The sequence below is a fragment of the Hippocampus comes genome, unplaced genomic scaffold (assembly GCF_001891065.2).
Source record: "Hippocampus comes isolate QL1 unplaced genomic scaffold, H_comes_QL1_v1.1 scaffold463, whole genome shotgun sequence".
NCBI lineage: Eukaryota > Metazoa > Chordata > Actinopteri > Syngnathiformes > Syngnathidae > Hippocampus > Hippocampus comes.
This window is the reverse complement of record NW_017806181.1, coordinates 124,993-145,185: the sequence shown is the minus strand read 5'-3', so window position 1 is coordinate 145,185 and position 20,193 is coordinate 124,993. Positions and strand designations below refer to the sequence as shown.

General features: G+C 60.0%; 1 protein-coding gene across 1 annotated transcript in view; it reads left to right on the top strand.

The window, feature by feature from the left end:
- Positions 1-8,574: 8,574 nt before the first annotated feature.
- The window catches only part of frem1b (Fras1 related extracellular matrix 1b), a 20,820-nt gene continuing 9,201 nt past the window's right edge, over positions 8,575-20,193 (top strand). The window contains exons 1-21 of the mRNA XM_019855782.1: positions 8,575-8,771; positions 9,661-9,943; positions 10,096-10,190; positions 10,689-10,945; positions 11,270-11,475; positions 11,670-11,993; positions 12,326-12,434; positions 12,518-12,649; positions 14,212-14,556; positions 14,710-14,852; positions 14,937-15,133; positions 15,398-15,488; positions 15,560-15,727; positions 15,817-16,025; positions 16,116-16,209; positions 16,440-16,692; positions 17,029-17,217; positions 17,412-17,600; positions 18,220-18,416; positions 18,495-18,696; positions 19,465-19,609. Of these exons, the coding sequence (XP_019711341.1) occupies positions 9,719-9,943; positions 10,096-10,190; positions 10,689-10,945; positions 11,270-11,475; positions 11,670-11,993; positions 12,326-12,434; positions 12,518-12,649; positions 14,212-14,556; positions 14,710-14,852; positions 14,937-15,133; positions 15,398-15,488; positions 15,560-15,727; positions 15,817-16,025; positions 16,116-16,209; positions 16,440-16,692; positions 17,029-17,217; positions 17,412-17,600; positions 18,220-18,416; positions 18,495-18,696; positions 19,465-19,609 (3,770 nt within the window). The 5' untranslated portion in view covers positions 8,575-8,771; positions 9,661-9,718. The remainder of the gene's footprint in view (positions 8,772-9,660; positions 9,944-10,095; positions 10,191-10,688; positions 10,946-11,269; positions 11,476-11,669; positions 11,994-12,325; positions 12,435-12,517; positions 12,650-14,211; positions 14,557-14,709; positions 14,853-14,936; positions 15,134-15,397; positions 15,489-15,559; positions 15,728-15,816; positions 16,026-16,115; positions 16,210-16,439; positions 16,693-17,028; positions 17,218-17,411; positions 17,601-18,219; positions 18,417-18,494; positions 18,697-19,464; positions 19,610-20,193) is intronic.

Genomic DNA, 20,193 nt, shown 5'->3' with positions numbered 1-20,193 from the left:
CCCCCCCCCCCCCCAAAAAAAGTCTGGCAACCCCCCCAAAGCTGTATCCTCACTTTGTGCCACTCATTGCCAGTGAACGTTTGGTTTTGCTTCCTCGCCACCTTCGCCCCAAAGGCCAAACGGTCGGGCGCCGCCGCCACCCGAGCGGGGGAGGAGAAGCGTTTGGGAAAGCGGATGGACGGGACGCCGTTTGATCGAGCGAAACGCGGCCCTCGCCCACCGCGGCATCCCGCGCGCGCTCCGGCCCGGCCCCGTTTTGCCACGAAATCCGAGTGGCAACGGTGACCTTTTTTGTCCTCTGCAAAGTCAAAGTTTTGCTGCGGGGGGCTTTGGGTGCGTGCATATGTCGCCACCCCCAGCCCGGCAGATGTCCGACGCGCGCGTCAATCTGCTTTCTGAGACCTTGAAGGCGGCGGCGTGCAGATGGAGCCTTTCGTCGCTCTCCCTTTCCTCGGGAAGTTCAGCAAAGTGGAAGAAGAAAAACAAGCCGGGCGACCCATCCTGCGAGGGTGTCTTTCCTCATGGCGGCAACGCTGGCTCGGGACCTTCCCCTTCCCCTTCCGCTGCCCCGCCTGCCCCCGCACGCACACGCTTATCATCACGTCACAATCGAGCCAGACTCAAACCCACAAACCCACAGCGCTACAAAACCATGCTCACATAGGTACACGCGTGCGCATATGGACACCACTCCGCACACACACACACAACGAGCACACACACACACACACACACACACAAACACACACGACGAACCAAGTACACACGCATGCAGCAACACATAAAGGCAGAGACCCACGTAGGCATGAAGTCCAAAAGGATGTGAAGACACACCACACAAAGAGTCGCAGGCACACAAAGCCACGCGTCCGCCGCGCACAGCTCCACTTGCGACGCAAACGCACGTTAATGCTCATGATGCTAATGACGCTAATTAAAAGCCGTCAAAGGCCAGTGGTGACCCGCTAATATTAACCGCTATTCATTTACGCTAATCAGACCTCCTCCCCCCATATCACCTCCCGTGTCACAGCGGTTAATGCGCCACGCTAAGGATGGCAGGTGGGGGGCAGCCATATTGCGCTCGCAACAATGAGCAGGTGGCGGCGGGGACGGGATCGGTCGCACGCTCGGCGTCTTTCCGCACCCTCGGGCAAGAAGGGCCCCCGACCCCCAAACGGTCCGATTTCTTGTCTTGCTAACAAGCCCAATTTCACCAAAACAACGACGCGATGACAAGAACCATGTGACCACCGGAAGGAAATTCACATTTTTCTCACCGCAAGTTGAGTGATGAGACTAAAGTTCGATTTTGATGACCCCCGCCCAAAAGAATTCTTGTCTTCATAACCAAGTTTTTCTCCTTGCAGAACACATTTTTAATGGGGGGGATGAAGAGGGACCGTTGCGCAAGAATGGTCCAGGTCCAAATTGGGCCATCTCCGCGGGTGGGGGTGGCCCGCCCGACGCCTGTCGCGGCCCTGCGGGCACAAGCCCGGCCAGGCCGTAACCGCCGCAATATGTCGCATTTGCATTTTTACACGTTTACATTTTTAGAAAATGTTTCACCCTGGGCGGCGGCGGCGGCGGCGGCAGCGAAGCGACGCGGAGCCGGGGGGCCAAAGCACCAGCCGACGTGGCTCAGCTCCAGCGCCCATTTGAATATTTTACGCGTAAGCGGCCGCGGCGGGCTAGCGAACGTGCACACACTCGAATAATTCAAACAACAAGAAAAAAAAAAAGGGTTTTCAATCCGAACTTGCAGCGCTTCCGTTTGAATTTCTTACGCTGATTTAGTTTTGTTAAAACATCAAAATATTCCACATCAAGACAATATTTTTCTCAAATAATCTAAAATGACACTATGATGAAAAAAGAAAAATTCCATTTGGTGTCGAACTCATTTGATATTCAAAGAGAAATCTCAACTCAACTCAAGTGGATTTCTGGAGCCCTTTCAAACAGCCATCGCTGCATGCAAAGCGCTGCACATGGAGCAACTAACGTATATTCTGAGTCAAATGCCGAAGAATACAAGTGCGTTTTGAGGCGGCTTTGAAAGACGGCCAGCGAGGGGGCTTGCCCGATGTTCGGCGGGAGCTCATTCCAGAGAGAGGGAAAAGGCTCCATCCCCTCCGAGCCTCCGCTTAGTTCTCGTAACCTCAAATGACGTCCGGTCCGCGGACCTGAGGCACCCGGCGGGTGTGCTCAGAGGGGTTAGGTGGCGCCAGGCCACTTCAAGATTTGAAAACAAAGAATAGGATCTTCAAAAGAACTCTCAAATGTGTCGGGAGCCAGCGAAGGGATGCCGGAGTCGGAGTTACTGTACGCGCTCCCCCTTACGAGTAGCAGTCAAGAGGCGAGCGGCGGCATTCTGGACCAGCTGGAGACGCTTGATGGAGGATTGGCTGACTCCAAAGTCAAGCGCATGGCAGTCATCCAGCCGGGATGGGACGAAGGCGTGAATGACCGTCGCAATCTGTAAAAAAACACGATGTGCGATAGAAAAAAAAATTCGACATTGAAAAAGCCGTCCAAAGATTGCGGGAAAGCAAAGAAAGAAATTTGGGGGGACTTTGGCATTGTTTTGAATGGATCTGCTGTGACCTTGTTGACATCTTGTCAGCTCATTTGTTTTTGATATCCAAGTAGTTCTCATCAGCCCTGTTCCTCGAGATCAATGTGTGTGTGTGTGTGTGTGTGTGTGTGTGTGTGTGTGTGTGTGTGTGTGTGTGTGTGTGTGTGTGTGTTTAAAGATTTTTGCTGGTTTCCATGCAAAAAGGTTTGGCGTCCATTGACATACCGGTACGTGTTTGCATGAGAAGAGAAGCGCAAGCGTGCACGCAGCATCTGAGAAATGTGAAATGAATAAATGAAAAGTCTTGAAGTGAGTTAACTATTTAACTGACAACAGGCTTAACATCTGGACTGACACCCTGACGAGGAAATAAACCCCGGTAGAAAGCCGAGGTTAAAGCCGTTTCTCACGGGTGTGTGTGTGTGTGTGTGTGTGTGTGTGTGTGTGTGAGAAGGAGCGTGTGCGAGTGGTCATTTTGAATGAGAGAAGAATGACCCAGGGTGACGGAGGGCCCGGCGTGCCTTTGAGTGAACGAGCGCATTAGCATAATGGGGCTTTCCTCCTCTCAGCGACACACACACACACACACACACACACACACACTCCAATCCGTCCGTCCGTCCGTCAACGCCCCGTCGCCCTCCATCAGTCTTGGTGGCGGCAACGGCGGTCACCCGCGGTGACGGGCGGCGTCTTGGCGTATGTAAAGCAGGCGTCTGCGAGGCAGCTAATCTATGCTAATTTGACATTTACCAGCTCATTTGCATAACAAGCAGCAACCACTCGTCACGTGCGCCATAACAACAAGATGGCCTCTTCCGGGGGCGTAGCCGGCTCGTTGTTGCTCATCAAGCGCAAGCTAGCTCGCTCGTTAGAAGCGGGTCGCTTCGCGGTGAACCGAGCTGACGCGATTGGTGCCGGCGCTCATTTCAAAAAGCTTCGAGGTGACGGATGCTTCTGAAGTGGTGGGGGGGCCTCCAAACTCTTTTCAAGGACATTTTGCGTCTTGGAGTTTGGGACGATGAACACGATTGCCGCTTGACACGGTGTCATCTCTGACATTGACACCAGGAAGGTTTTTTTTGGACGCCGTCCTGGCAAATGTTGGGAAATGGTTTCAATGAGACGCTTTTTAGGGCCGCTGTGAGTGAAGACTCACTTTCATGGACATTTTCAGACAATCGTTCAAATCTTTCGACTAACCATCGCCGATCTTATGAGTGATGTCAGATTTCAAAGATGCTGGACATTCTCCACGTTTCGTCAGCTTTTTATGACGGCGGTTATCGGCAGCGGACAAAAGGGCGCCCGGCCGCTGGCGCCAAGCCAGCCGTACGGGAAGCGCCGCGAACCGGTCGCACCCGATGCTGGGACCCATTTGCGAGCTGCTTCTTCTTCTTGTGCGTGCTGCCCGTTGACCTTTAATGACGGCTCAATGCGCCCCGCCACAATAAAGCGCGCGGTGATTAGCATGTGACCTGAAAACATCCGCACCACGTTTGTGATGTCGACCGTGGCGCAATGTGTGTGCGCGCGTTCTGACATGGCACCACAACCAGTCGCCGTCACGTGACGGCGCCGCCGCTGGCGCGTTGCGTGCACATTAGCGTCATTAGCATCACGGCACGCTCGCCATCCGCTCAGCAGGAAGGCGGCGTCGCTATCGATTACGAGGCCGCAAAAGCGGCTCCAACCAGTGCACTTTGGGGCCAGAGGGGACGGACGGGGGAAGGCGCTCCGCGGACCGGTCGCCGCTAATCAAGGGCCGGTCAGGTGGAGACGCCAGATGGCGCTCCGCACGGGGAAAAAAAAGGCCCGCGGCCCGGGTTCCGAGGCCCGAGCTCCCGAGCGCCGGCCCGATGCGCTGCCTCGCTCCAATGTGGGGAGAGCGCTCGGCGCCACCAATCGCGCCACCAATCGGGGCCTCGCGCTTGCACTTTGGCTTCCTCTGCGTTTGAAAAGGAAACTTGGGACGAGAAAAAAAAGGCTCGGCCGCTTTCCTACCTTGTGAAATCTTTGGTCACACTGGGAGAAGGCTTGCTGCGTGTCCTCACTTCCGTCCGCGTCATCGTTTCTATCCGGAGAGGCCCACCAAGGTCCCGGTTGTGCTCCGTTTGTGACCAACAGGTGGCGCGGGAGACTTTCTCCTGTTGCTCATCGCTCCGTTCTTTTCGCTTCAAAGGACTACCGCGCCGACAAACACGGTCTGACCCTGATGGGTGGGGTGTTGGGGGGGGGGTCGTTTCTGTTGCTGTCTCGTTGTTTTGTTTGTCATTGCGGTGTGTTGATGTTGTCAGGACTGAAGTCTTTTCAATTTCCTTCTTCCACTGGAGCTCCGCGACTGTTCGGTTTGGTTCTCCTGCTTCCAGGCTCGCGGGTCCCCTCATCACACCTCGCATCCAAAAGGGTGTGACGTCTTTCAACTCATTTGCTTGTTTGGGGACACGTGTGTGTGTGTGCGTGTGCGTGTGAGAGACCAGCGCCGCCAAAGGCGCGTCTTCCGCTTTCGTCCCCCAAACGTGGCGTCATGCCCCCACAACGCAACGCAACAGTTGGCCGCCGCGGCCTCGCTGGAGCTGAACGTTGGCCCGCCGCCGTTTGCTCTTTTCACACCCCGCACGCGGGGGTTGGGGTCAGTGAAGGCGCTTGGCAGCTGCCGACCGGGCCGCCACGCCTCCTCCTGGCGCCTCATCGCAACCTCACCTCCACGCGGGCAGCCAGGAGGTAACGCTATGATGATGGACGGGGGGGTTAGGTGGGGGGGGGGGGTATCCTCAACACGCACTCACGCACACACTGATGTCATCTGGCTGTGAAAGTGTGCATTTGACCGCTCACTCTGATGAAGAAGCAACTGGGCGGCGGCCAGAGCATTGGAGCAACGCCACAAAGCCCCGCCCCCCAACAGTTTCTCTCACACACACACACACACACACATGGGGACACACGCACACATACACAATCCCATAAAGTCGACATCTACCCAAGACACACATCCACACATGCAGTCGAAACACACGACACGCATGCACACGACGACAGACGTATATCCCATGGTGAGGTCAACCGATGTCTCCCAAGCAAGCCGAACCCGCCCTCTTGCGTGCGCGTGGGTGTGTTTCCACTTTGCGAGTCGGGCCTGTCGGCAAATCATCCCGAGGCCGTCGGACGGGAAGCGGCCGCGCGGGGCGCCCGGGCGGCGGGCCAGGCCTCGCTCGCCTCGGCCCTCCGCCGTCGGGAGCCCCGGGGACAGACGGAAAGCGCAGGCGGAGAACGCGGACGGGTTGGCGTCACCGTGCGGGGACCGAGCGGCGGCGTCAACAGCATCACTCGCTTCTGGTGGCCTTTTCCAGTGGCGTGCGGTCACGCCGACGGTGGCGCCCTCATTTTCTCTGCAGTCGCGTCGGGTACTCGGGTCGCGCGTCGTCGGGTCGCGTGAGGTCGCGTGAGGTCGCGGCGCGTCGTTTGGTTGGCTGAATTTATGTGGCGTCACGCCCTCGTTCTCGTCATCAAGTTGTCACGTCGTCATTTTGTGCGCGCTGGCGATGCGCTGCGTCGTTGCGTCGTGGGTCGTCGTGCCGCGCGCGTCGGGTCATTTGGCGTGTACGGCCGCCTTGTGGGTCGTGGCGTTGTTCGGGGTCGTGTTCTGCATGTCACGGTTCTGTTTGTGACCAACAGGTGGCGCCGTAGGGCTCTCCCTGCAGCTGCGCACCTGTTGCTCATGACCTCATTAGTTGTCGAAAAGGACGCCTGCCCCGACCGCTCATCGTTTGTTCTGTCAAGTTTGCGCTCTTCTTGTCGCGTGCTCATTTTCTGTGCGTAGCGTGGCCAGTTTGGTGTCGTCAAACTGGGCGAGGTCAAGTCGTGTCCTCGTGCGCGGCCGTGCCGTGTGCACTCGTCGTATGCGGCCGTGTGCGGTCAGGACGGCTGTGGAGTCGTTTTGCGCGCAGTCATGTCGCGTGGACAGACTCTAATCGTGTTCCGACCAGGCGGCATGCAGTGCGCGTGCGCGGTGCCAGCGCTGCGCGCGAGTTGCTCGCGCCGTTCGTGGCTGAGCGATTGTCCCGCGGGCGGCGGGGGCATCGCGAGCCGCCTCCTCCTTTCAAGTGGAAAAAGAAGTAATGACGTGGAAAGATGGTAATGCGCAACGCTGCGGGAGACGCGCGCGGCCGGCCGGGCCTCGTTACCTAGCCTGCCCCGGCATCGGCCCCTCCCGGTGTTTCTCGCAGGGAGTCTCGGCCTTTCACGACTGGACAGACATGAGCGAGCGGTCGGGCTCGTTTTGCATCAATTCGATGCCTCGTTAGCATAATTTGAGGCTGAGCTCCGCAAGGACCCCCGCGGCGGAGGTGATCCCCCGGCACGTTAGCGGCCGCGCTGACGGCGCTCGTGTGCGATCCGCGCGCGTCTTTGGTGTCGGGCGGCTGATTGCAAGTGACAAGCGAGGTCGGCACCGGCGACGTCATCGCCATGACGGGCGCTCGTCAATCAGAGCGCCTCATCTTGAAAAGCCGACCCCGACTTGAAAGGTTCATTTGGAAGCCTTCCAAGCCCGCTCTGAAGCCCCGATGCGAAACCCCGGCTCTCATCCGGCCCCCTAACCCAGGTCAAGGAGGCCGAGCGGACAAAACTATCCTTCCCGGTGCGGCCGTTCAAAGCCGGGCATCGCGGCGGCGGTCGGATGCCGCGCGGTCGCCGGCGAAGTGCCGCTCCGGTGGGGGTCATTTAGCGGGGACGCCGCTCCCCACATTGCGCGGCTCCGCCTGAGTTCCTTCTCTCGCGGGTCAGCGACGCCGCAGAATGAATTCCAGGCCGACGGAAGATCGGAGCGGGCGCGGCGCCAAGGCGGGCGCGGCGCCAAGTGGCGCGGTCACCACGTGAAGGCCAACAGTCACAAGACATCACAGCGCCATCATGCACGCACGCGACACCATTATGATGCCAGATATTATTTCAAACAAAGTTCCTGAGAGAGCAAATGAAACCTGCGCAAGATGACACCACGTGAAGGCCAACAGTCACAAGACATCACAGCGCCATCATGCACGCACGCGACACCATTATGATGCCAGATATTATTTCAAACAAAGTTCTTGAGAGAGCAAATGAAACAGGAAAAAACACACACACACACACGCACAGGTTCCAACATGACAAAGACATACTGCCTGAGCGTGTTTTGGTAGCAGTTGGTTTTGGGGTACACACACACACACACACACACACACAGGTTCCAACATGACAAAGACAAACTGCCTGAGCGTGTTTTGGAGGCAGTTGGTTTTGGGCTTGGGATATTTCAACATATTTCATTCATTGAACGAGAGAGAACAAGAGCAGCGGATAAGGCAAAAATTTTGGATGCGAAAAAAAAAACAAAACCTTTTTCCAAATGACATTGATTGTCTCCCATGCCGTTTTGCTTTTGTTCTTCTTTTTCAGTCCTCTTGGCCAAAATGTGTCTTCTAAAAAGAAGCAAGCCTCGTAGAGCCATCAAAGGTCGGTTTGAAGAAGACGCGGGTCGACACGCGAGCCTCTTCCGACAGGAGACGGTGCTGGCATCCTCCTTTTCCGCTCTTGTTCTTCCCTTTTTCATTTCCGGTCCAACCTCTGCGACGGAACAAAGGTGCTGCGCTCTAGCGGTCAAAAGTGGCGTCGCGGCGCAGCCCGTCCGCGGGAGGCCGACCAAAACACTGGACCGCATTCCTGGAACTTGCGGTGGTGGGGAGCGGGGGTCGGGGCCTGAGGGGGCGGGGCTTGTGACTACTCTCCACACATGCACATATGCACACATACGCGTGCACATCAAAACCCGCTGTGGCGATAAAGAACGCGCGCGTGTTCTGTTGATCAAGTTTTGACGCGAGCGTGTGTGGCTCGAAGAAAGCAGCAGCGTTCCGCAGGTGAGCGAGCACATTTCGAATGGACAAAACGGGAATGTGAGAACAGGCCAAGGGGGGCGGGACGTGGGGGCCCAGCAGAGCCGGGAGTGTGTGCGTGCGTGTGTGTGTCATTGGGGGGTTGGAGGCTTCTCCCGAGCTTGTAAAAGTTGAAGTGTTGAACTCTCCCTTCCTGTCTGCTGCGTGACTGGCCAAGCTGAATCAGGTCGGCGTCGCTGAATTTTCTGACCGGGAGGACCGCCCGCTCGCCGCGGGGGTGGGTGCGAGGCGGGAGGGCGTCGGCGTGACAACAGGTAAGCGAGCAGCCCCCCCGCGTCGCCGTCCCATCGGGACTTCCCGCGCAGCGGCCCCATCCGGGCCCGCCGCCCACTCGCAAAGTGCTTTCGCACATGCTGACTTCGCAAACGCTTCCAAAAACAAGTCCCCCCCACCCCACCCCTATTCCCCCTTCCCCAAAAAGAACATCTGCGTATTCTCGGGACTTGACACGTGAAACACGTGAAAGGACAAAGCAAAGCGCTCGAAGTGACATTTGTGACAAACGGACTTCCGCGAGGTGACGACTGAAGCCGGGCCAGGTGACGCAAAAGCCGGAGTGGGAGCTGACGAAAACCGACGACGTGAAAGGACAAAGCAAAGCGCTCGAAGTGACATTTGTGACAAACGGACTTCCGCGAGGTGACGCAAAAGCCGGAGTGGGAGCTGACGAAAACCGACGACGTGAAAGGACAAACCGAGTGACGAGGCTTTGCGCCGGGAGACGCCAAAAGTGCGCCGGCGATGAGACGCCAAAAAGCGAGCTCTTGACCCAACCGGTCAAGCCGCGTGACAAAATCCAAGTGACGGAGGTCCGCCAAGAGAAAAACAGGGACAAGTCACCAGAAGGGACGGAAGAAGATCTGGATTTGTTGTCAATTTGTCTTCTCCAAAGTGTCATCTTGTCGTCTTTCATGAAGTCCTGACGAGACCAAGAGCGAGACTCCAGACGAGGCCCGAGGAGGTTTCGACGCTTGTCAGGTATTTTGTTGTCACCCAATCCCAAAATGACCTCGGCTCTTCCGAATCCAATTGAAGTTTAAATTTGAAGGTCATTTCATTTGCGGGCTGACGGTTCGCAAGCGACATTTCAAACCCCCCCAAAATGTTGTTTTTGACGAGTTGACTCCTCCCACTGTCTGGCAGGAAGCCGTCCAAGCAAGCGAGCGAGCAGAACTTGCCCCCCGCCCGCCGTGGTTCCAAGATGGCCGGCGTGAGCGGGCTCCTCACGCTGCTGCTGCTGCTGCCGGTCGGAGCGGCGGCCGGCGGCGGCGTGGAGGCGAACGCCGGCATGGAGGTGGCCAGGGGGCGCTCGGCCTTCCTTGCCAAGGAGCAGCTGCGGATCCGGACGCGGGCCGGCGACCTCTGCAAGGTGGAGGTGGTCCTCAACCAGCCCGTCACGCAGCGAGTGGGCCGGCTCACGCCGCAGGTCTGCCGTCCGCGGGCCCTCGCCTTGCCGTCCTTGCGCTCGTCTTCATTTGATCGTTTGGTTGCGGCGGTCCCGTCTGATCGCCGTTTGCGCTTTTTCTCTTCTCGGCGTTTGCCCCGCCCCGCCACGCCACGTTGTCTCTTCGTCGTCAGGTGTTTGACTGCGATTTCCTGCCAGAGGAAGTGACCTACCGGCACAACGGAAGCCCTCTGCTGGACAGCGACCAAGTGCTACTGCGGCTCTACAGGTCGGTACCGCGTCGGTCTCAGTCCCGCCGACCTTCCGCAGGTGAGTTCCGTCGTCCGGCCCCGCGCCCGCGTCATCCCGTCGTCATTGGCCGGCGGCCGAAATCACGGCTATCTCCTGTCGGCCCGTTTCGCCGTGGCGACCGGTCCTTTGGGTGCGGCGAGAAGGGTCGCGGTGACCTCACGCTACTCCCGCATTCCGCACGCCGCGCGACCGCAGGTGCGGGGTCCCGGTCCAGACCTCGTCCCGAGTCGCTCAACAGGTGGAGACAAGCCGAGCTGCGTCCAAGTCGCCGGTCCCGACGGAGTTTCTCGCGTCCGCTCTCGTCCCGGCCGAGTTCACTCCTGAGCGGACGATGCGCCGCGAGTCCCGGCAAGTCGCGGGCCGAGACGAGTTGTCGAGGCTTTTGAAAAGACGTTGCGCCAACTGACAAACGAGACGAGAGAGGAGCAAAACAAAAGGATGAGGATGGAGAAAAGAAGTGACCCGTGTGTTGTAGGTTGGGGCCGGCGGAGACGGGCGTGGAGTCGGTGGTCCTGCGGGTCCGCGTGGTGGACCGCTCGCCCCGCCTGGCGGACTTGGGGCCGACTCCCCTGGTGGTCCCGGACTTCTACGCGCTGTCCAACGCCATCGACGGCTCGGTCGTCAACATCGGAGGCCGGGACGGCGCGGCGTGCACCGTGCGATTGCTGGCCGCCGCGGGAGCCCTGACCGCCGGTCGGCTGGTGCGGGAAGACGACGGCCTCCGCGCGAAAGGTGCCGACCCGCGCCCGCCTCGCTTTCCGACCCGACTCCGCGTAGTTGTTTTTTTGTCCCCCGGTCATAAAGTCGGGGCTGCGCTGGCCCCGCCCCTCCGACTCATTCAGCCCCTCCCATTCCAGATCGCTTCCCCGCGGCCCAGATACTCGCAACTTGAAAAACACGATTGACCTTTGAGGGCAAAGATGTACTTTGTCAGGCTCAAGCTGGACAATCCGATAGAAATGTTCCGCGACGACGCGCGTTGACAGTGCGGCACGGAAAGCCGTGCAAACGTGCCACGCAATCTGCTTTGTGTCGCGCTGGTCGTCCGGCATCCAGGTGGCGAGGCGGCGGCGGCGGCGCGTTGCCCCGGCAACCGATCCTGCGCCGACGGCGCCGAGGAAGTGTCTTACCTGAAGACCGGCTGTCAGGACTTCCTGAGTTCCGGCCTCAAGTACCAACACCTCAGCCCACCCTCGCCCGACCTGGACCACATCGCCATCACCGTGGAGCTGAGGGACCAGGAGAGCGGGGCTCCGCTGGAGGTTAGGTCACGGGGTCCAACGTACTGACGACGGTGTTTTTCACCGAGCGATCCGTCTCGCTTGCGGTGCTTCTGAAGCGAGAGGAAGCCTTGACTTTGTGACATGCTTTTTTGGGGGGAGGCGTCAAGAAGCAACGCTCCAAGCGCTTGAAAGTGTTCTTCCCGCCGCGCCCCTCCCCCCTCCGTCCCTTCAAGGCGGAGTCTCTGTGGCTGCCGGTCCGGATCGTCGGGGCGACGCCCAACCAACCGCCGCGGGCCGCCTTCATGGCGTCCTTCATACTGGAGGTGGACCAGTTCGTCCTGACCCCCATCACCACCGCCACGCTGGACGCCGAAGACCCCGAGGGCCCCCGGGACGGCTTGCTGTTCAACGTGAGCGTCCCGCCCCCTCGGGGCTACGTCACCCACCTGGACGAGCGCACCAAGCCCGTGGGCTCCTTCAGCCGGTCCGACCTGCACCACCTGAAGGTGGCGTACCAGCCGCCCAACGGCAGCCGCTCCGCGCGGGACAACTTTCAGGTACTCGCCGCTTTGGCCGCCGTCCTCTTGAACGCCGACTTCGGACTGGAGACAAAACGGCTCTTCCTTTCATCGCGTCGAGATGTCAGAGGCGTCGTCGGAGCGAAGCCACGACGGCAGGAAAAGGACGCCGGCACGTCGCGCCGCCTACGGTTGTCATACGATGACAACACGAAAACCGAGAGTCGCATCCGAGTTCGCTTTTGCTTGAAGCCAAGATGGCTAACGTGCTCACCGCGGCGGCGAACCAGAGCGGCTAAAAAGTCAAATGACAACATGAATGCTTCGCAGGAATTGAATGGTGACGGGGTTTTTTTTTTGGTGCGTGCCAGATGGAGTTTCGGGCCATTGACGCTTCCTACGCGACCAGTCCGCCCATCGTGGTGGACGTGTCCATCAGGGCGGCGGAGACCGACGCGCCCCGGGTGTCCTGGAACACCGGTACGCCGGCTATGAAGAAAAAAAAACCCCAAAAAGCCCAAAGCAGCCCGTTCTTGACGCGAGCGGCTCCGGCGTCCGCTCAGGTCTGGACCTGCTGGAGGGGCAGTCGCGAGCCATCACGTGGGCGGAGCTGCAAATCGTGGACAGCGACAACATCGACGACGTCGTCCTGGTGGCCGTGGACGGGCCCGCGCACGGGCGCCTCACGGTCAGAGGTGAGCGCGCCCAACATGACCGGACGGACACAAAATGGCTGCCGGGGGTGTGGCTGTGTCCGTGTGGGATTCTTTGATTTGTGCACGTGTGTATTTATGCAGAGATTAGTGAATGTGTGTGTGTGTGTGTGCGTTTCCGGTGCCTTAGCCGGGCAGAAAATGGTGAGGGGGCGGGGTGGCCCAGCAGATTGCTGGACGGATGTCATTTGACACGCACGGCTAGCGCCATGCCAGTAGCTTGCGGGCATCGTCGTCATCGGCTTCTTTGTCTTCTTCCACGTTGATGAGTGACACGGCGTGATGTCAGCGGTGGAAGGGAAAAGCGCTCGTCCTCCTCAAATTGCTTGCCGTGAGGAAGGGTGGCGTGCCCCAGGGCGAGGGCCTGCAACGCCTTTGGCCAATTGGGCCCAATCGCACCTTTGGGACCAATTAACAACACTTCCTAAACACCCACACGCTTGGATTTGGGTGTGTGTGTGTGTGTGTGTGTGTGTGTGTGTGTGTGTGTGTGTGTGTGTGTGTGTTTGCTTGCGCAATAGCGTACGGTATGAAACGTCCACAAAGTTCAAAGACAAAAACTGCTTCACAATGATGACATCATCACGGCATCATCATTTTGTGAGAAACTTGACTCGAGTCACGTGAAATATTGGGGGAAGATTGGGTTGATTGCAAAGCAAGTTTTTCTCAATGCTTCGTTGCGGGCGCGTTTGTTTGAATGACGACTAAAAAGAGGCCGTCCGAGAAAGGAAGGCGGCGTCCCAGTTGGCGCGCGCGACGCCTTCAGCCAAATGGCGGCGTGCCTGTCCCGCGTACGGCACCCGCGCCCCCGACGCCACCTTCGGGCCTAATTAGCGCGGCGTCCTTCGCGCGGACCGGCCGCCCGCGTCCCCTCGGTGGCGCCGCTAATGAGTTAGCGGATGGCGGCCGCTCGTCTCTCAATCTGTCGCGCGACCCGGCCCTTCTGTCCTGGCACGCGGGCGGCCGTCGGGACGGACGCCACGCGGCGGCTCGTCGCTTCCGCGCCCGCTAATTGAATCAAAGTGCCAAAGCGTGGGCGGCCCGCTGTTTGCGACGGTGTTAGCGTTAGCGTTTCGTGACGTGCCAGGGGGGCCAGCCAGCAACACGTCGCGTTTTTTTTTGTGGGGGGGAGGGGGCGGTTGATTGGCAGGAAAGCGCTAGGGTGCTCCAAGTTGCCAAGCGGGCAAACTTCAAATTCAACTCAACTGGAGTGTATTTTTCGAGCGCTTGAAAACAACCAGCGCTGTGTGAAAATTGAAGTCATGCACCAAAGTGAACGCGAAAAACAAAGACGTAGAAAGCAGCAAAACAGTCCAACTAAAAGAAATCACGTCAAAGCCAAAGAGCCAAAATGGCGCGTTTTCAAGATGGCCAGCGAGGGGGCAGGGGGGGCTTTCCAATGAGCCTCCGCCTCGGCCTGTCCAAAGTGTCGTGGATCGCGGCCAAGAGCCGGCCGGCAACGCTCGGGAGACGGAGCGGACGTCACCGCGGACGACGCCGTGACGGTCGCGGCCGTATGACGACGATGCGTCGCTCCCCAGGCGCCAAGGCGTTTGCCTTTGGCACGCGCGACCTGCGCGAGGGCCGCGTGGCGTACGAGCACTCGGGCAGCGAGAGCACGCGCGACCACGTGGTGTTCCGCATCAGCGACGGGCGCCACAGCTCGCGCCACAAGTTCCCCATCAACATCCTGCCGCGCGACGACACGCCGCCCTTCCTGGTCAACAACGTGGCGCTGGAGGTGCCCGAGGGCGGCGCGCTCAGGCTCCGCCCCGCCGCCCTCTTGGCCTCCGACGCGGACTCCGCCGACGCCCGCATCCTCTTCAGGGTGGACGTCCCCCCGAGGGCCGGCCGCCTCGTCTCCAGGGCCGACCCCCGCGACCCCGGTGAGTGGCAGTGTGTGTGTGTATCTACACACGCACACACACACACAGACTCACAGAGTATTTGTGTCTCGTTGTATGTCTTCCTTTGGACGCTGTTGCGTTTGCGTGCATTTTGGCGGCCACGCCCGCGTGACGGCCCGCCGGCGCTTTCAGGCCTTCCGGTCACGTCCTTCCTCCAGCGCGACTTGACTCGAGGTCTGATCTTCTACCAACACTCGGGAGAGGAAATCTTCGAGGACTCCTTCCAGGTCACGCTGGCCGACGCCCACGTCCCTCCCAACCTGTCGCAGGCTTACGTAAGTCCGGGCGGCTTTGGGCCGCCGCCGCCGCCGCACCGAAAGGCACACTTGCGTGTGGCTGAGCGCGGCGCGTGGGCGCAGACGGTGGCGGTGGCGGTGTTCCCGGTGGAGGACGGGCTTCCGGTGGAATGGGACGGGAGCGTGCGCCGGCTCACGCTGAAGGAGACCCAAGTGGCCTTCATCACCCGCGCGCACCTGCGCTTCACCCACAGCGAACGCCCGCAGGCCGACCTCACCTACGCCATCACCCGGCCCTGCCACAGCCCCCAACGTCCCGGGTGAGGGCGCGCGCGCACCAATGGCGCAAGCGAAATGTTCCCAACACTTGTGTCGAGCGAACGCGACCCCCGGCTGAGGCCACTCATTCAAATTCACGCTTGGAACTTCGAGGTCAGCCGATCAAATGCGACCGCCGCGGTTGAAATCCAAACGCGGCGGATGCCGCGGTCCGTCCCGCTGAACACGCTCACGCTAACGTTAGCCGAGGCGGCCGCCTCGTTGGGCTCGGCCTTCGTTTTGTCACTTCCTTTCCGTGCCCGCAGTTTGATGGACGCCGGTCGTCTTTTCTTCGTGGACGGCGCCGCCGCCCTGAGCCGGGACCCGACGGCGCCGGCGCTCAAGTCCTTCACGCAGGTGGGTAGGCAAGAACTTGACGACGGGCGGCGGGAGAACGCTGACCGAGCGCGCGTTGTGGCGCGCGCCAGCACGCGGTGGACCACTTGAAGGTGGCGTACATGCCGCCTCTGGAGGACATCGGACCCGACCCGCTCGCCGTCCGCTTCGTCTTCTCCGTCAGCGCCCATCGCGGCGGCGCCGTGGCCAACCTGGACTTCAACATCACCGTCACGCCCGTCGACGACCAACCGCCCGAGGTCACGTCGTCGTCGTCTCAGCGTTCGCCCCCGTGGCCGCTTCCGTTGAGCTTCTGTCGCTGACCGCCGCGTCACGCGTCTGCGCTCAGGCTTTCGGCAATCTCTTGCGCGTGGAGGAAGGCGGCGCGGCGTTCGTGACGGACGAGCACGTGCTGGTGCGCGACCGCGACACCCATGAGCCGGACCTCAAAGTGGAACTGGAGCGCCCGGCGCGCCGCGGACGTCTGGAGCTGCGAGGGCGGAGCCTGCGACCCGGAGATGCTTTCGCGCTCGCCGATCTCAGGGGACTCGCTGTCAGGTGACCTCCCCCCCACTCCCCCCACGTCAGACCCATTGGCCCAGGAGAGTAGTTCCCGCCCCTCTTTTACCGGCGCCGCCTGTTTTGCAGGTACGTCCACGACGACTCGGAGAGCACCGAGGACGACGTGGGCCTGCGTGTGACGGACGGCGTCAACGCCGTCCTGCTGGACCTGCGGATTCACGTACGTTGACACGGGGAAGGGGGGGGGGGGGGTTGCCCTCCAAAATATGACTTCTTCAGGGGTTTTGCCAACTGGAATGTAAAAACAACAACAACAAACAAAGCGAAAAGAAGATTTCAACTCCACGCCCCTCCTGACGCCGGAGGAAAAGATTCCCCGTTTGAAATTGAGATTGCAAATTTGGAGATTCCAATTTCAAGGGCAGATTTTGCCGTTGGCGTCACCCTCAGGTGGTGCCGGTGAATGACGAGCCCCCGCAGCTGGGCGCGGGCCTGCGCGGCGGGCTGCGTTGCCCGGAGGGCGGGCGCGTCCAGCTGACGGCCGACTACCTGCTGGCCACCGACCGCGACAGCGAGGACGCCAAGCTGAGCTACATGTTGGCGCGGCGGCCCGCCAGGGGCGAGCTGCGCAGGGCGGGACTTGCCGTGGACAAGTTCTCGCAGGAGGACCTCCTGCGAGGTGACGTGTTCTACGTGCACACGGGTGAGGTGTCGCCACGTCATCGCTTTGATGCTCATGTGACCTCGTGATGCTAGGCTAACGCGCTTGAACTGCTTGGGCCCGCGAAATTTGGCTCACGTTGCTAAGCTAGCACACTCGAGATTGGTCAGCATCCTCGGTTTGACGGGGGAAGCTATCGCTCCAACTTTGGCTAACGTTGCTAAGCTAACCCACCTAACTCGCAACTCAGTAAGCTAACGCACTTGCGCGGTAACTTTGGCGAAGCAGCTCGACTATATTATGGAATGGCGCTGGGCTAGCCGGCGCCAAACGGGAAGTCGGACGCCAGCGTTGACGGCGACCGCGTCCCGTTTTCAGGCGGCGAGATCGGCCCCGCTCCCGCCTCCGACACCGTCACGCTCATCATCTCCGACGGCGAAGCGGGCGGGACGGACGGCTGTTGCCCCGGTGACGCCCCGCCCGTCCCGCTGCACGGCACGCTTCCTGTGTATGACCTCAATGTCACGCTACTTCCTGTCAACAACAAAGTTCCCAGCGTCATCCTGGGTGAGTTTGCCGTATGTGTGTGTGTGTGTGTGTGTCTTCAGGAGCCTTCTTGAAATGCACAGCACGCTCGGCAAGTTGCCATGAATAGGTTTGGGGTTGCTGCAATAAGTCGTGTGACACACGCGCACACACGTGTGAGCTCTTTTTGTTTCTCAGTGTGCATGTGTGCGTGTGCGTGTGCATGCGTAAAACAGGAGGGTCCGTGTTGGCAGTGGACGAGGGTTCATGGGCGTGTCTGTGCGGGGGCATCCTGGGGGCCTGGGACGCCGACAGCCCCCCCGCCGAGCTGACCTTTCACCTGGATGCCAAACCTCTGCACGGCTTCCTGGAAAACGTTCAACCGACGCCGGGATACGAGAAGAGCAACGCGGGCGTGCCCATAGGTCTGCAAGTGAGCGTGCGTGCGTGCGTGTATTTCTACGCAGGTAGAAATTTTTGCTCTGATGGGCACACGTGGCCCAAATTGTCGCTCTCCTCGTGTGGAGGAAAGTCTCTTGAGACCACGGGTGGAAGGGAAGAGTTTTTGGGGCGAGCTTTCAAGGCTCCCAGCAGGTGCTTGGCGGCACTCCGCGCGAGGCCCGCGCGGGGCCCGTTCTACAGACGCCGCCTCTCGCGCGGACGTGCAATGGGGGCCGGTCCGAGGCCGCGGCGGAACGTTTCGCCCGTCGCCTTGCTCGCGGGTTCGTCGCCGCGCTTTGTCTCCGTGTGCCAGGACCTGCGAGGTCGCTCCGGCGTTCCCTCCTCTGTTCCCAAAGAGCGCAGGGACCTGAAACGGCAAGTTTGAAGACAGCTGCGTCTTGCGGGACACGCCCTGGTTGTCACGCTTCTCTTCAAGCTTTTCTCGGGCGATCGCCACTTTTGTCCAGGCCTGTTTCGCGAATGGATTTTTGTCGGGCCGCAATTCAAAAGCGGCGTCCGGTTTTCATGGCTCATTTGCATATGTGCGTGTGTGTGCGTGTGTGTGAGACGAGTTTTGAACCACGTTGTCGACGTCCGGTTCAGAGTCATTCAAGTTGGACGAGGTGACGTCGGGCTTCATCAACTACGTCCAATCGGAGCACGAAGGGGCGGAGCCCACGGCGGACCAATTGCTGATCAGCGTGAGCGACGGCCTGCACCACTCGGCCTCGGCGCCCGTCCGCATCGTCATCCATCCCACCAATGACGAGAAGCCGTCGCTGCGCCTGGCCAACTTTACCGTATGTGTTCGGCGATGTCCGCGGCGCCGTCGGCGAGTGCCCCCGCGCCTTCTGACCGAGGAGCGGCGCTGTGTTCAGGTGAAGGAGGGGGGCGCGCGGGAGTTGACCCCGTCCCTCCTGGACGCCTTCGACCTGGACGCCCCCGCGGACGAGCTGACCTTCAGCCTGGCGGGGGCGCCGGCGCACGGCGGCCTGAAGGCCGGCCCCTCCCGTCCCCCGGACCGGACGGGCGCTTCGCCGGCGGCCGTGGCGTCCTTCACCCTGCGGCAGCTGCGCCAGGGTAGGCCCTCCCCCTTCCGGCCACGCCGCCGTTCCTCCAACGGGAGAGGGGCAACGCTGGCAAAATACACCGCCGTGTCGCGCGCGCTCGCAAATGGAGATCGGAGTTCGGCGACGTCGGCAAATGATTTGCTTGGCATTGATTGGAGGCATCGGGAAAAAAAATTCCATCAAATGACCTGCCGACGAGAGCGACATCATTGGCTTCCGGAACGCTTTCCGAAGATGTCGCAGAGGACATTCATCGACAACCGGGCTGGAATTTCGGGCCGGGCCTTGTTTTTGGGGTGGGGGTGGCCACCCAAAAAAAGCGATTGAGTTTATCGAGGAGGCCGACGTCGCCCGGATGGGCGGCCTTGTCCGGGAGGCCCGTCGGCAACCAGACCCGACGCGTCGGCCGACTCGGCGCCTTTCCGAGAGCGACGGCGTCAGCAAATTCCCTCGGCGCGGCTCCTCCTCCTCCTCGTCCGCACACTTCGGACGCCGCTAACCGCTGAGTTTGTCAATTAGAATGTGATCTCCAACTCTTTTTGGATTTTTTTCCCAGCTATGGCGGCAAGATGCAATGTGCCCCCCCCCCAAAAAAAACGAATCATTTGCGTGCCATCAAATCAAGATCCAATTGCTGTCCGACATTTTCATTTTTGAGACGGCGCTTCTCGAAAGCGGGTTCCGGCTTGGGTCTTCGCGGATTTGCAATTGGCATTCGGAGGATGTTTGCGAGCTTCTTCTTCGGGCCGTCAAGCCGTGCGGCTCGTTGTGCGTCCAGGCTTGCGCGTGTGGTACGAGCACGACGACTCGGAGACGCTGGAGGACCGGCTGACCCTGCGACTGAGCGATGGCGTCCACTCGCTCAGCGCCACCGCCGTCGTCAGCGTGCTGCCCGTCGACGACCACCCGCCCCGCCTGCTCAAGTACGCGCACCCACGCACGCACGCACGCAAATAACGAGGGGGTGATTCTTTGGACATGGCTTTGGTTTTCTGATGCCTATTGCACGCGGGGGGGGGGGACAAAGGGGAGGCGTCCACCTGTTTTTATTTGGGGCAGCGCCCCCGCCCACTCCCGACTGAAATTGCTGTCAAAGTGCCCTCGCGGCTCAGCTGTTTGGCGGCTTGGGTCACGTGACCTTCCCACCCCTTCACTTCCTTTCCCGCCGACGGAGCCCACCGGGGGCGTGCGTCCACCGGCTCCTCGCAACAGCGCTGCAGCTGACGCTTTTTGGGTTGTTTTTTTTTTTTTAAATTAAAGAGACTCGGAGTCTTTTTTTGCATCCTGCTTTTGTTTGGATGCAAGCTTGTTGGACGTTCTCGTTGGCTTTCCTTGATTCCTCAGTTGCTTCCTCGTCTGCGTCCCCTCGCCTGCTGCACGTGTTTTTTTGTTTTTTTTTTGGTGGGGGGGGGCAGCGGTCACGTCGCAAGGGAAGCGAGCATGTGGAATGTTTGCAAGTTGTTTTGGGCTCCGGGTGAGACGTGCCTGCGCTGCCATGCGGAAGAAC